Source organism: Salmo salar, chromosome 13 (genome assembly GCF_965601325.2).
Source record: "Salmo salar chromosome 13, fSalSal1, whole genome shotgun sequence".
NCBI lineage: Eukaryota > Metazoa > Chordata > Actinopteri > Salmoniformes > Salmonidae > Salmo > Salmo salar.
Genome location: NC_138303.1, coordinates 75,768,562 through 75,785,023, shown reverse-complemented (window position 1 = coordinate 75,785,023; position 16,462 = coordinate 75,768,562). Strand labels below are relative to the sequence as shown.

The following is a 16,462-nucleotide window of genomic DNA, read 5'->3' as shown; positions in this document are numbered from 1 at the left end:
CTATATCGTAAAAATGTATGAAAAGTCTTAATGTAGGATTAAGGTTAGGCACAACGTTAGCAGTGTTGTTAAATTTGTGGTAAAGGTTAGGGTTAGGTTTAAAATCACATTTTAAGAAGTGGAATTGTAGAAATAGGCGGCGTTTATGACTTCGTGGCTGTGGTAACTAGTGACGACCTTCTCGTGGTTGTCGGTAGCATTACATTAGCTGCAATGCAATCGTGGTAAGTATGTGTCACTGCATCTTGTATTGACTCCGCCAACAGAAGCTTTAAACCATTTTCACTAGGCGCTTGTGGCCGTGCTATTCACTGCGAACGACATGGAACCAGGTGGGCTTGCAAACGAACTCGTCTGAATTGCTTGTGAAGGAAATACAATGTCCAATTTTAAGGACACAAACTCTACCCCAGACGGGTATAGGGCTCTAAACATGAGTGAATTGCAGGAGCTTTTACAAGATAAAGAAAAAATGGACCAGATCGTCCGACTCAATGAGAAGGTATTTGGTTCAACAATGTGGCAACTATCGAATACAGCCACACAGTTTTGCTAAATATATCTGTGTGTTACATGTAGTTGATATTTCCTCTTCCAGATATTGAATTCAAACTTAAATAGGTATACATTATGTTCTCTTCAAATTTCTATGATTGCTTTGATGCCTCATCCTATGGCACATGATATAGGATATGGCCAATGCATGAGCCGCTTTAGTAGCCTGCCATGACTCTCTGCATTATTGTCTGCGTGGCTTCCAATGGTTTTTGAAAGCCTTTCATTTTTCCCCCACGTTCTCCTTCAATCCTATGGAGTTCATGTGAATGTAAACTAAACGTAGGATAGTTATTTACAATTGGCTTTGTTCACATTCCATTCGTTTTTTACAGGATGATTTTCCATACCAATGAACCTGAACAGGGAATTCCTGCTTGCCATACAGGACATGTTCAGTGAGCAGCAGGATCAACCTATTCGAAATACTATAAAGGCACTCAAATTTTCATTTAAAAACAAATCTCGGTCTCTCTGTTGCATGCACACACACGCACGGACGCACGCACGCACACACACACACACACACACACACACACACACACACACACACACACACACACACACACACACACACACACACACATACACAGTAAACACATCTCTCACACACTTGTACATTCAAATGCACCTCTTTCTATATTTCTGTCTTATTCCTCACTAGAACAACTATTCCTGAATGTAATGTTAAATTACTAGGGTAGTTTGTTCTTTTCCTATTTGAATCGGAGTCTTGCACAGTTCCAAAACATTGTCATTCATGGTACATAGCCCTCTGTCTGAAATCATCAGGTGTGGCATTCATTCTTAGACAGAGATAAAATCGTTACTCATTTGAGAATGGACGTGGGTGTGTCCAATTCAGAGCAAGACATGACATTTGAAACCTTCCTCGCTGCTGCAGAAAATGAATTAGAGCGATGTTTCCAAAGCGGTTGCATCTCACCGAGAGAGGCCATGGAATTCTCCCAAGGGACTGGATCAGAATTACTTAGCTAGAGCCATGGTCGAGATTTCAGTAATGGTTGTAGTTGCAGTTATATTCGACATGACCAAGACGTTTAATCGAAAATACATTTACAAAGTGTTACATGCCAGTAATAAACTAGGCAATATGATACTGTAGGTTAGTTGAGACATTCACACACACATTCTCATTTACACTGTGTGTAAGTAAACATCACTAGGGTGTCTGGGTGTGCTCCCCTCCCATTGTCCTTCCTGCAGATGCCATTACAGTTTAATAAAGCCCACATATGCATGGTTGGCTGACATGTGATGGTAGTTGAGCTCATTGTAGTGGATGGCTCCACAGCCCCTATGATCCACTGGTGAGCAGAGCTCCAATTCAGTAACGCGTTGGGGTCTCCGGGGGCAATCACCCAGTCTGTGGTGGTATGTAGACAGCTACATACCACCACAGACTGATGATGCCACTAAGACCGCACTGAATGAGCTGTATTCCGCCATAAGCAAACAGGAAAACGCTCACCCAGAGGCGGCACTCCTAGTAGCCGGGGACTTTAATGCAGGGAAACTTAAATCCATCTTACCAAATTTCTATCAGCATGTTAAATGTGCAACCAGAGGGGAAAAAACTCTGGAACACCTTTACTCCACACACAGAGACGCAAACAAAGCTCTTCCTCGCCCTCCATTTGGCAAATCTGACCATAATTCTAACCTCCTGATTCCTGCTTACAACAAAAATTTAAAGCAGGAAGCATCAGTGACTCGATCAATAAAAAAGTAGTCAGATGAAGCAGATGCTAAGCTACAGGACTGTTTTGCTAGCACAGACTGGAATATGTTCCGGGATTCCTCCGATAGCATTGAGGAGTACACCACATCAGTCATTAGCTTCATCAATAAGTGCATCGATGACGTCATCCCCACAGTGACCGTACGTACATACCCCAACCAGAAGCCATGGATTACAGGCAACATCCGCACTGAGCTAAAGGCTAGAGCTGCCGCTTTCAAGGAGCGGGACTCTAACCCAAAAGCTGAAAAGAAATCCCACTATGCCCTCCGACAAACCATCAAACAGGCAAAGTGTCAATACAGGACTAAGATCGAATCGTACTACACCGGCTCTGACCTTTTTTTGGATGTGGCAGGGCTTGCAAACCATTACAGACTACAAAGGGAAGCACAGCCGAGAGCTGCCCAGTGACACAAGCCTACCAGACGAGCTAAACTACTTCTATGTTTGCTTCGAGGCAAATAACACTGAAACATGCGTAAGAGCACCAGCTGTTCCGGGAAGACTGTGTGATCACGCTCTCCACAGCCGATGTGAGTAAGACCTTTAAACAGGTCAACAATCACAAGGCCACAATCACAAGGCCGCAGGGCCAGACAGATTACCAGGACGTGTACTGCAAGCATGCGCTGACCAACTGGCAAGTGTCTTTACTGACATTGTCAACCTCTCCCTGTCTGAGTCTGTAATACCAGCATGTTTTAAGCAGACCACCATAGTCCCTGTGCCCAAGAACACTAAGGTAACCTGCCTAAATGACTACCAACCCGTAGCACTCACGTCTGTAGTCATGAAGTGCTTTGAGAGGCTGGTCATGGCTCACATCAACACCATTATCCCAGAAACCCTAGACCCACTCCAATTTGCATACCACACCAACAGATCCACAGATGATGCAATCTCTATTGTGCACCACACTGCCCTTTCCCACCTAGACAAAAAAAAACACCTATGTGAGAATGCTATTCATTGACTACAGCTCAGCGTTCGACACCATAGTGCCCTCAAAGCTCATCACTAAGCTATGGACTGTGGGACTAAACACCTCCCTCTGCAACTGGATCCCGGACTTCCTGACGGGCTGCCCCCTGGTGGTAAGGGTAGGTAACAACACATCCCCCACGCTGATCCTCAACACAAGGGCCCCTCAGGGGTGCGTGCTCAGTCCCCTCCTGTACTCCTTGTTCACTCATGACTGCACGGCCAGGCACAACTCAAATACCATCATCAAGTTTGCCGATGACATGAAAGGGGTAGGACTGATCACCGACAACAACAAGACAGCCTATAGGGAGGAGGTCAGAAACCTGGCTGTGTGGTGCCAGGACAACAACCTCTCCCTCAACGTGATCAAGACAATGAAGATGATTGTGGACTACAGGAAAAAGAGGACCGAGCACACCTCCATTCTCATTGACGGGGCTGTAGTGGAGCAGGTTGAGAGCTTCAAGTTCCTTGGTGTCCACATCACCAACAAACTAACATGGCCCAAGCACGCCAAGACAGTCGTGAAGAGGGCACGACAAAACCTATTCCCCCTCAGGAGACTGAAAAGATTTGGCATGGGTCCTCAGATCCTCAAAAGGTTATACAGCTGCACCATCGAGAGCATCCTGACTGGTTGCATCACTGCCTGGTATGGCAACTGCTTGGTCTCCGACCGCAAGGCACTACAGAGGGTAGTGCGTACGGCCCAGTACATCACTGGGGCCAAGCTTCCTGCCATCCAGGACCTCTACAACAGGCAGTGTCAGAGGAAGGCACTAAAAATTGTCAAAGACTCCCGCCACACTAGTCATAGACTGTTCTCTCTGCTACCGCACGACAAGCGGTACCGGAGCACCAAGTCTAGGTCCAAGAGGCTTGTAAACAGCTTCTACCCCCAAGCCATAAGACCCCCTTGAACATCTAATCAAATGGCTACCCAGACTATTTGCATACCCCCCCCCCCCGCCCATCTCTTTTACACCGCTGCTACTCTCTGTTGTTATCATCTATGCATATTCACTTTAATAACTCTACCTACATGTACATATTACCTCAACTAATCGGTGCCACTGTACATTGACTCTGTACTGGTACCCCCCCTGTGAATAGTCTCACTATTGTTATTTTACTGCTGCTCTTTAATTACTTGTTACATTTTGTTTTTTTACTCATATTTTTTTTCAACTGCGTTGTTGGTTAAGGGTTCGTAAGTAAGCATTTCACTGTAAGGTTGTACCTGTTGTATTCGGGGCATGTGACTAATACAGTTTGATTTAATTTGATTTAATGACTTAATAAGATGGAAGGCTTGTGTAAAAAGCCCACATCTCACTAGCTAGCTCCTTGTGGAGAATGTTCTAAGCCTTCTGACTGGCGGAATTGCTATCCTCTACTGGCTCCATAGGATTTGACATAGGGTATTAGCCGAACTGTGAAAATTCAATAACAGAAATCTGGACACTGTCACTGCTACATTTTAAAACACTCAGTGACTCCTTGAGCACCTCAGCTTACAACAAATGGCAGTGAAGGAGAAGAGTAACACTCAAGCCCTTTTCCCCCCAAGACAAATCTATCTGATCGATTCTTGCAGGTTGACTTGGAAAATGAGCCAGTATTCTTATGCTGGCATAATAAATCTTATTTTTCACGTTTGTATAATATTCAGTGCATTCAGAAAGTATTCAGACCACTTTATGTTTTCCACATTTTGCTATGTTACAGCCTTATTCTAAAATTCCTCATCAATCTACACACAATACCCCGTAATAAGAAAGCGAAAACAGGTTTTTAGAAATGTTTGCAAATTTATAAAATATAAAAACAGAAAATACTTTATTTACATAAGTATTCAGACTCTTTGCTATGAGACTCAAAATTGAGCTCAGGTGCATCTTGTTTCCATTGATCATCCTTGAGATGTTTCTACAACTTGATTGGAGTCCACCTGTGGTAAATTCAATTGATTTGGAAAGGCACACACCTGTCTACATAAGGTCCCACAGTTGACAGTGTATGTCAGAGCAAAAACCAAGCCATGAGGTCAAAGGAATTGTCCGTAGAGATCCGAGACAGGATTGTGTGGAGGAACAGATCTGGGGAAGGGTACCAAAACATTTCTGCAGCATTGAAGGTTCCCAAGAACACAGTGGCCTCCATCATTCTTAAATGGAAGAAGTTTGGAACCACCAAGACTCTTCCTAGAGCTGGCATCCCGGCCAAACTGAGCAATCGGGGGAGAAGGGCCTTGGTCAGGGAGGTGACCAAGAACCCAGTGGTCACCCTGACAGAGCTCCAGAGTTCCTCTGTGGAGATGGGAGAACCTTCCAGAAGGACAACCATCTCTGCAGCACTCCACCAATCAGGCCTTTATGGTAGCGTGGTCAGACGGAAGCCACTTCTCAGTAAAATGCACATGACAGCCCGATCAGTAAAAGGCACCTAAGGACTCTCAGACCATGAGAAACAAGATTCTCTGATCTGATGAAACCAAGATTGAACTCTTTGGACTAAATGCCAAGCGTCACGTCTGGAGGAAACCTGGCACTATCCCTACGGTGAAGCATGTTGGTGGCAGCATCATGCTGTGGGCATGTTTTTCAGGGGCAGAGACTGGGAGACTAGTCAGGATCGAGGGAAAGATGAACAGAGCAAAGTACAGAGAGATCTTCCATGAAAACCTGCTCCAGAGCGCTCAGGACCTCAGACTGGGGTGAAGGTTCACCTTCTAACAGGACAATGACCCTAATCACACAGCCAAGACAACGCAAGAGTGGCTTCTGGACAAGTCTCTTAATGTCCTTGAGTGGTCCAGCCAGAGCCCGGACTTGAAATCGATCAAACATTTCTGGAGAGACCTGAAATTAGCTGTGTAGCGACGCTCCCCATGCAACCTGACAGACCTTGAGAGGATCTGCAGAGAAGAATGGGAGAACTCCCCAAATACAGGTGTGCCAATCTTATAGCGTCATACCCAAGAAGACTCGAGGCTGTAATCACTGCCAAAGGTGCTTCAACAAAGTACTTATTAAAGGGTCTGAATACTTATGTAAATGTGATATTTCAGTTTTCTAAAAAACAGATTTTGCTTTCTCATTATGGGGTGTGGTGCGTTGATTGATGACGGGAAAAAACATTGGAATCAATTTTAGAACAAGGCTGTAACGTAACAAAATGTGTAAAAAGTCAAGGGGTCTGAACACCTTCCGAATGCACTGTATATATCCCAATATCAAATGTCGAACAATTATATTTTGTACTAGGTTCACATCCATTTGTATTGTATTTCCAGTTTTTGTGTCTTCACATATTGACCCACAAAAACTAAACAGTACATTTTCAACTCGTGAAGTGCAAACAACATCTTTCCATATCCAAAGTGCTATTCAAGTGTTGTTTGTCAGTGACAGTAAACACTGTCAGGTTTGCTTTACAACCAGTGCATCATACCAAGCACACTGTCCCGGGGGCTCCTGGAACTCTCGCTTCAATGGTAAACAGGGGTAGGAGCAGTCACAGCAGGAAATGGAAGGTCTGTTGCGATTCCTGTTCTGGGGGAAAACTTCTGGTGAATAAGAATAGCCGTGGATGACGGGGATTTGGAGTGAAATGAGCTGTACAGTGTCCTTGTAGTCACAGGAAATTCAAGGGAAACAGTGGATATGCAGTGGATTTGTGTACGGAGTGCTTCTTTTGAATGGGCCAAATGCTCTGGATTCCACAGAACCTGGGACTCTGATTGCCTTGCAAATGTTCATTATACAAACCACAAGTGTGAGAGAAATGCACAGTGCAACACTTGTGGAACTGTTAGACACTGATAGAATCTTTAGAGCACTTTCAGATGGGCTGCTAAGAGTTGTGGTCTCTCTAAATTGCGTGCGAGCCACACAGTGTGGCATCATGGAATTATAATACCCTACAGACTTTGCCATCTTGCCTGCTGTGATGTGACAAAGCAGATATTTCAAGCTGCATCCATGACAAGAAAGTATGCACAAAGAGGTGTGACAAGCCTAAAAGCTCAGCCACACTGGTAGGATTGTCAAACATTTGCCTGCCAACAGTACTTAGCACCTCTGAACAGAGTGTCGGCAGTCAATCTCTTTTGTGTTTACACAGCAAACACCTTTGAAGTCATCAGCCACTCAGCGTTGTTAAAATACTCCATACCAAAAAGTGGCAGTAGCGTTGTTTGGCATGCATATCCGTGCATATTGCTTATGTTCTAGATTCCAAGCTATCTGCGCTTATGTTGCTATTTTGTAGAAAGCCCTTGTTGATACTAGCCAGGTGGCCACAGCTAGATAGCTACCAACAAGATGACAAAGAAACAATTGAATTCACTCTCCATAAACCGATACTGCCAGGGCCATCCTATAGTCAAATGTTTAGCTAGCTAGCTAACGTTAGCATATTCACTAGCTAGCACAACATAGCTAGCTAGCTAGCTCGCTAAGGACACTGCACTAACCCGACAGCTAACACTGGCAGCTGGGGCCTCCTGAGTGGCGCAGTGGTCTAAGGCACTGCATCGCAGTTGCTAGCTGTGCCACTAGAGATCCTGGTTCAAGTCCAGGCTCTGTCCCAGCCGGCCGTGACCGGAAGACCCATGGGGCGGCGAACAATTGGCCCAGCGTCGTCCAGGTTAGGGGAGGGTTTGTCCGGCAGGGATGTCCTTGTCCCATCGCGTACTAGCAACTCCTGTGGCGGGCTGGGCGCATGCACGCTGACACGGTTGCCATGTGTACGGTGTTTCCTCTGACACATTGGTGTGGCTGGCTTCCGGGTTAAGCGGGCATTGTGTCAAGAAGCAGTACGGCTTGGTTGGGTCATGTTTCGGAGGACGCATGGCTCTCGACCTTCGCTTCTCCCAAGTCCATACGGGAGCTGCAGCGATGAGACAAGACTGTAACTACCAATTGGATACCACGAATTTGAGTAAAAAAGGGGTAAAAAACAATAAATAATAATAGATACACTGGCAGTTGTTTCCTGAAAACCATCTAATCCATTGTGATTTAATTATAATGTCAATAGTGGTTAGCTTACTTGGAGGAAATACTTAGTATTGTCTGCACTTAGCTAGCCTACATTGTATATGAAGTGTGACTGAGTCATCTGTAGAATAAGTGGAAGAATTTGTTCCTACCGGGTCAGCAAGCAGCAGGTACCGCTTTTAAGAGAAACAACGGCCTTCCACTGTGATAAGTATCTATCGGCAGTGAGATTCTCGGTGTGTTTCATGCTTCAGGGATATTGGCCTAGATACAAAAATGAGTGGGGCTCAGTTTAGAAAGTTTGAATGCATTTGAGTATTGGCAAATATACTCCCAACTTACAATGAATAACTAGACTAAACGTTAACATTCACATTATATTACTACATGGAATGAGTGTCTTAATATTGTCATTTAAAATTAATACAGAAGTGGAATACTAGAAGAAAATACCCCACATTTGGAGCATTTGTAACACTGCAAGGAAATGCAACCTCAAAGCAAACACACGCAAGCCCAAAACACATGTTTTACAAGCTTTTTAATGCTTATAAACTTTAATTTGAACACATTTTAAAGTTACAATATTCTCAAAAGCAATCAACAAGTAATTCAGAAAAATGTACAATTTAGCCTGTTGGGCATATTCTTGTTTAGATTAAGTCGTCAATGAATTGGTATGGAAAGAATGTATCATCCCACCAGATCATTTAAACGAGATCTTGACCTGACAAAGAAAAGTTGGTCAAGGACAGTTAAAGAGAAAAGTGTTCCCACAGTATCTTGGGTAACATCTGTGGAATGTTTTTTTAAATCTTTTTTATCCTGATGACTTTCATGTCAACTTCAGTGTCTACCATCATTCCTTACTTTGAAAAGTGTCAACTGGCTGGCAGTCAAATGGCAGATGAGATGTTTCTCAGGGAAAAAAAACATCAGATGTCCCTTGGCCAAGGTCATTTCAGAGAGCTGTCTGAAATGAGATCACATTCGTAGCTGTGATATCCAGAGTCATTATCCAATTGAAGCCAGTCTTTTTTCCCCTGTGACTTGTGACTGAGATCAGCGGAAATCATATTTCAACCCATCACTACTTCATTAGATTATGCATTTATAATGTTGTATATCCTCCACAGGGTTTTTTTGGTCATTGTAACAATTAATCAGAGATCTACTTCTCATTTGTGTATCCAGTCAGTCAGTGGTCTGAAACATCTGCATGTCTTTACTTGCCTGGCTACCCAGACTCCTTGCTCTGGCCAAACGCTATGTCACGCCCACAGACGTTAGTTTCTTCTCCGCAATGAGTCTGGATCTGAGTACCTCCCTGATGGGTTGGGACAGAGCTAGAACATATATGGGTAAATTCGTCATTGGCTTTGATACTCTGATTGGTTAGAGACGATCCAATCGCTGATTACTTTGTTTTGTACAATGCCCCTTGTGCCCCTCATCACCACAAACGACTTCAAAGATTAAAGTATGTATCAAACGACAGAGCAGCGGAAGAATTTAGTGTGAGTTGTCCAATTAAATGAAATTGTATTGGTCGCATACACATATTTGGCAGATGTTATTGCGGGTGTAGCGGGATACTTATTTTCCTAGCTCCAATAGTGCAGTCACTAATGCCTAACAATGCATGCAAATCCAAAAAATAAACAGAAAGGAATGAAGAAATATTGAAATATTACAACGAGCAATGTCAGAGTCCGGAATATAAATATATATGTATATGATGGTGTGTATAGACATTATAGACAGTATATGAATAGAAAACGGGTGTATATCAGTAGTTATAAATGACCAGCCTTGAATAGAATACAGTATATACATATGAAGTGGGTAAAATGTTTTCCACATTTTGTTACGTTACAGCCTTATTCGAAAATGTATTATACACTGCTCAAAAAAATAAAGGGAACACTTAAACAACACAATGTAACTCCAAGTCAATCACACTTCTGTGAAATCAAACTGTCCACTTAGGAAGCAACACTGATTGACAATAAATTTCACATGCTGTTGTGCAAATGGAATAGACAACAGGTGGAAATTATAGGCAATTAGCAAGACACCCCCAATAAAGGAGTGGTACTGCAGGTGTGGACCACAGACCACTTCTCAGTTCCTAAGCTTCCTGGCTGATGTTTTTGGTCACTTTTGAATGCTGGCGGTGCTTTCACTCTAGTGGTAGCATGAGACGGAGTCTACAACCCACACAAGTGGCTCAGGTAGTGCAGCTCATCCAGGATGGCACATCAATGCTAGCTGTGGCAAGAAGGTTTGCTGTGTCTGTCAGCGTAGTGTCCAGAGCATGGAGGCGCTACCAGGAGACAGGCCAGTACATCAGGAGATGTGGAGGAGGCCGTAGGAGGGCAACAACCCAGCAGCAGGACCGCTACCTCCGCCTTTGTGCAAGGAGGAGCAGGAGGAGCACTGCCAGAGCCCTGCAAAATGACCTCCAGCAGGCCACAAATGTGCATGTGTCTGCTCAAACGGTCAGAAACAGACTCCATGAGAGTGGTATGAGGGCCCGACGTCCACAGGTGGGGGTTGTGCTTACAGCCCAACACCGTGCAGGACGTTTGGCATTTGCCAGAGAACACCAAGATTGGCAAATTCGCCACTGGCGCCCTGTGCTCTTCACAGATGAAAGCAGGTTCACACTGAGCACATGTGACAGACGTGACAGAGTCTGGAGACGCCGTGGAGAACGTTCTGCTGCCTGCAACATCCTCCAGCATGACCGGTTTGGCGGTGGGTCAGTCATGGTGTGGGGTGGCATTTCTTTGGGGGGCCGCACAGCCCTCCATGTGCTCGCCAGAGGTAGCCTGACTGCCATTAGGTACCGAGATGAGATCCTCAGACCCCTTGTGAGACCATATGCTGGTGCGGTTGGCCCTGGGTTCCTCCTAATGCAAGACAATGCTAGACCTCATGTGGCTGGAGTGTGTCAGCAGTTCCTGCAAGAAGAAGGCATTGATGCCATGGACTGGCCCGCCCGTTCCCCAGACCTGAATCCAATTGAGCACATCTGGGACATCATGTCTCGCTCCATCTACCAACGCCACGTTGCACCACAGACTGTCCAGGAGTTGGCGGATGCTTTAGTCCAGGTCTGGGAGGAGATCCCTCAGGAGACCATCTGCCACCTCATCAGGAGCATGCCCAGGCGTTGTAGGGAGGTCATACAGGCACGTGGAGGCCACACACACTACTGAGCCTCATTTCGACTCGTTTTAAGGACGTTACATCAAAGTTATTTTGAGTGTGACTCCAAATCCAGACCTCCATGGGTTGATAAATTGGATTTCCATTGATTATTTCTGTGTGATTTTGTTTTCAGCACATTCAACTATGTAAAGAAAAAAGTATTTAATAAGATTATTTCATTCATTCAGATCTAGGATGTGTTATTTTAGTGTTCCCTTTATTTTTTTGAGCAGTATATTAAAAAAAGATCCTCAGCAATCTACACACAATACCCCAAAATGACAAAGTGAAAAAAGTTTTAAGAAATGTATTCTAAGTAATAAACAGAAATACTTTATTTACATAAATATTCAGAGCCTTTACTACGAGACTCAAAATTGAGCTCAGGTGCATCCTGTTTCCATTGATCATTAAAAAAATATATATTTCACCTTTATTTAACCAGGTAGGCTGTTGAGAACAAGTTCTCATTTACAACTGCAACCTGGCCAAGATAAAGCAAAGCAGTGTAATAAAAAACAACAACACAGAGTTACACATGGGATAAACAAACGTACAGTCAAAAACACAATAGAAAAATCTATGTACAGTGTGTGCAAATGTAGTAAGGTTAGGGAGGTAAGGCAATAAATAGGCCATAGTGGTGAAATAATTACAATTTAGCATTAACACTGGAGTGATAGATATGCAGATGATGATGTGCAAGTAGAGATACTGGTGTGCAAAAGAGCAAAAAATAAATAATATGGGGATGAGGTAGTTGGGTGTGCTATTTACAGATGGGCTGTGTACAGGTACAGTGATTGGTAAGCTGCTCTGACAGCTGATGCTTAAAGTTAGTGAGGGAGATATAAGTCTCCAACTTCAGTGATTTTTGCAATTTGTTCCAGTCATTGGCAGCAGAGAACTGGAAGGAAAGGCGGCCAAAGCAGGTGTTGGCTTTGGGGATGACCAGTGAAATATACCTGCTGGAGCACGCGCTACGGGTGGTGTTGCTATGGAGACCAGTGAGCTGAGATAAGGCGGGGCTTTACCTAGCAAAGACTTATAGATGACCTGGAGCCAGTGGGTTTGGCGACGAATATGTAGTGAGGACCAGCCAACGAGAGCATACAAGTCACAGTGCTGGGTAGTATATGGGGCTTTGGTGACAAAATGGATGACACTGTGATAGACTACATCCAATTTGCTGAGTAGAGTGTTGGAGGCTCTACTCAGTAGAGTGTTGGAGGCTATTTTGTAAATTACATCGCCGAAGTCAAGAATCGGTAAGATAGTCAGTTTTACGAGGGTATGATTGGCAGCATGAGTGGAGGAGTCTTTGTTTGGAAATAGAAAGCCAATTCTAGATTTAATTTTGGATTGGAAATGCTTAATGTGAGTCTGGAAGGAGAGTTTATAGTCTAACCAGACACCTAGGTATTTGTAGTTGTCCACATATTCTAAGTCAGAACCGTCCAGAGCAGTGATGCTAGGAGGGCAGGTGTGGGCAGCAATCGTTTGGAGAGCATGCATTTCGTTTTACTAGGATTTAAGAGCAGTCGCAGGCCGTGTAAGGAGTGTTGTATGGCATTGAAGCTCATTTGGAGGTTTGTTAACACAGTGTCCAAGAAGGGCCAGATGTATACAGAATGGTGTCGTCTGCGTAGAGGTGGATCAGAGAATCACCAGAAGCAATACCGACATCATTGATATATACAGAGAAAAGAGTAGGCCCGAGAATTGAACCCTGTGGCACCCCATAGAGACTGCCAGAGGTCCGGACAACAGGCCCTCCGATTTGACACACTGAACTCTATCTGAGAAGTAGTTGGTGAACCAGGCGAGGCAGTCATTTGAGAAACCAAGGCTGTTGAGTCTGCCGATAAGAATGTAGTGATTGACAGAGTCTTGGCCAGGTCGATGAAAACGGCTGAACAGTACTGTCTTTTATCTATGGTGGTTATGATATCATTTAGGACCTTGAGCGAGGCTGAGGTGCACCCATGACCAGCTCGGAAACCAGATTACATAGTGGAGAAGGTACGGTGGGATTCTAAATGGTCGGTGATCTGTTTGTTGACTTGGCTTTCGAAGACTTTAGAAAGGCAGGGCAGGATGGGTATAAGTCTGTGTCACGGTTGTTGTCGGTGAAGGAGGACCAATACGCAGCAGGTACGTGTATGCTCATCTTGATTTTTATTAACTACAAAAATGAACATACAAAATAACAAAAACGAAACGAACAACTACAAACAGTCTGGTAAAGCATACGGCTTACACACAGAACAATCACCCCCAAATCACACACACAAACACACCCTAATATATGGGACTCTCAATCAAAGGCAGATAGACAACACCTGCCTTCAACTGAGAGTCCCAACCCCAATTAACCAAACATAGAAACACACACACCAGACTAACCATAGAATACAAACACATAGACCATCAACCAAAAACCCGGAAATACTAAATCAAACACCCTTTCCACAAACACACCACCCCGAACCACATAAAACAAATACCCTCTGCCACGTCCTGACCAAACTACAAAAACAATTAACCTTATACTGGCCAGGACGTGACAGTCTGTAACAGTTTGGGTCTAGAGTGTCTCCCCCTTTGAAGAGGGGGATGACCGCAGCAGCTTTCCAATCTTTAGGGATCTCAGACAATACGAAAGAGAGGTTGAACAGGCTCGTAATAGGGGTTGCATTATCCTTGAGATGTTTCTACAACTTGATTTGCGTCCACCTGTGGTAAATTCAATTGATTGTACATGATTTGGAAAGGCACACATCTGTCTGTATAAAGTCGCACAGTTGACAGTGCATGTCAGAGCAAAAACCAAGCCATGAGGTCGAAGGAATTGTCTGAGAGCTCCGAGACAGGATTGTGTCGAGGCACAGATCTGGGGAAGGGTACCAAAAAATGTCTGCACCATTGAAGGTCCCCAAGAACACAGTGGCCTCTATCTTTCGCAAAAGGAAGACGTTTGGAACCACCAACACTCTTCCTGGCCGCCAGGCCAAACTGAGCAATCTGGGGAGAAGGGCCTTGGTCAGGGAGGTGACCAAGTATCCGATGGTTACTCTGACAGAGCTCTAAAGATCCTCTGTGGAGATGGGAGAAACTTCCAGAAGGACAACCATCTCTGCAGCACTCCACCAATCAGGCCTTGGTGGTAGAGTAGACAGACACTCCTCTGTAAAAGGTACATGACAGCCCGCTTGGAGTTTGCCAAAAGGCACCTAAAGACTCTCAGACCATTTGAAACAAGATTGTCTAGTCTGAGGAATCCAAGATTGAAGTCTTTGGCCTGAATGCCAAGCGTCACGTCTGGAGGAAACCTGGCACCACCCCTACGGTGAAACACGGTGGTGGCAGCGTCATGCTGTGGGCATGTTTTTCAGCCTAAGAGACTGGGGGACTAGTCAAGATCGAGGCAAAGATGAACAGAGCTAAGTACAGAGAGATCCTTGATGAAAACATGCTCCAGAGCACTCAGTTCCTCAGACTGGTGCCAAGTTTCACCTTCCAACAGGACAATGACCCTAAGCACACAGCCAAGACACTGCAGGAGTGTTTTTCGGACAAGTCTCTGAATGTCCTTGAGTGGCCCAGCCCGGACTTGAACCCGTTCAAACATCTTTGGAGGGACCTGAAAATAGCTGTGCAGCAACGCTCCCCATGCAACCTGACAGAGCTTGAGAGGATCTGCAGAGAAGAATGGGAGAACCTCCCCAAATACAGTTGTGCCAAGCTTGTAGCGTCATACCCAAGAAGACTCGACGCTGTAATTGCTGCCAAAGGTGGTTCAACAAAGTACTGAGTAGAGAATCTGAACACTTATGTAAATGTGATATTTCCATTTTTTTTTATTTGTAATACATTTGCAAAAATGTCCAAAAACTATTTTTGCTTTGTCATTATTGGGTATTGTGTGTAGAAAAAACTATTTAATCATTTTTAGCATAAGGCTGTAACGTAACAAAATGTGGAAAAAGTCAAGGGGTCTTAATACTTTCTGGAGGCACTGTATATGACATGTACTGTCCATAATGTCTATATATCCCATCATATACATATATCTTTATATTCTGGACTCTGATATTGCTCATCCTAATATTTGTATATTTCTTAATTCCATTATTTTACTTTAGATTTGCGTGTTTTGTATTGTTAGATGTAACTACACTTTTGGAGCTAGGAACATAAGCATTTTTCAGCACCCGGAAGAACACCTGCTAAATATGTGTATGCGACCAATAACATTTGATTTGATTTGACTGAGCATTTCAAATCCATAATTCAAGCTTCAAGAAAACTCAATGCACCCCCACTGCATCAGTGACAAAGATCACTATTAGCGACTGTGACTCAGTAACTTACCCCACTTTCTGATGTCACTGAGAAGCTTTTCCTCCTTGGCTATTTCTCAGTCTCAATCACTTTCAACAGACCAACTTTGTTGTGTATTTGATTGTAGAAATGATGCAATGAACATAAATTCTCACATTCCTGTAAGCAAATTAATTTCAAGTGGAGGCTTTCCACATGGATACAGCTAAACTGTGTTTTGGTCTTAAAGCAGAATATCAAGTGAGGCAAAAATCTCATATTCATTGAATAAATAAATCATTAATCTTCTATGCTTTGGTGAGCTCAGCCAGAGTTAACAATATCCTGAGTTTTAAACAGTGAAATTGGCAGCTAAAAAAACAAATAATTTCACTCGAGACAGATGGAAAATAGTGAATCCTTATAAAACCTCCATGCTCTTTTGGCCTCAGACAATTGGAGTTAACAGTGGGGTTTGTGGTTTGTTGTCCTGTCTGTGATATGCAAATGTCTTCCATGACGACATTTTTCAATTCCTCCTGAGCTCCATAGCTAAAGGTTGCTGGTGGCTGTTGGAGTCATCTTGAAGGAGCCTTTTGTGTCGTTTTGGGAACAA

General features: G+C 43.9%; 1 protein-coding gene across 1 annotated transcript in view; it reads left to right on the top strand.

Annotated features, from left to right (window-relative positions):
* Positions 1-230: 230 nt before the first annotated feature.
* The window catches only part of LOC106567677 (vacuolar protein sorting-associated protein 37D), a 58,865-nt gene continuing 42,633 nt past the window's right edge, over positions 231-16,462 (top strand). The window contains exon 1 of the mRNA XM_014137240.3: positions 231-502. Within this exon, the coding sequence (XP_013992715.1) occupies positions 380-502 (123 nt within the window). The 5' untranslated portion in view covers positions 231-379. The remainder of the gene's footprint in view (positions 503-16,462) is intronic.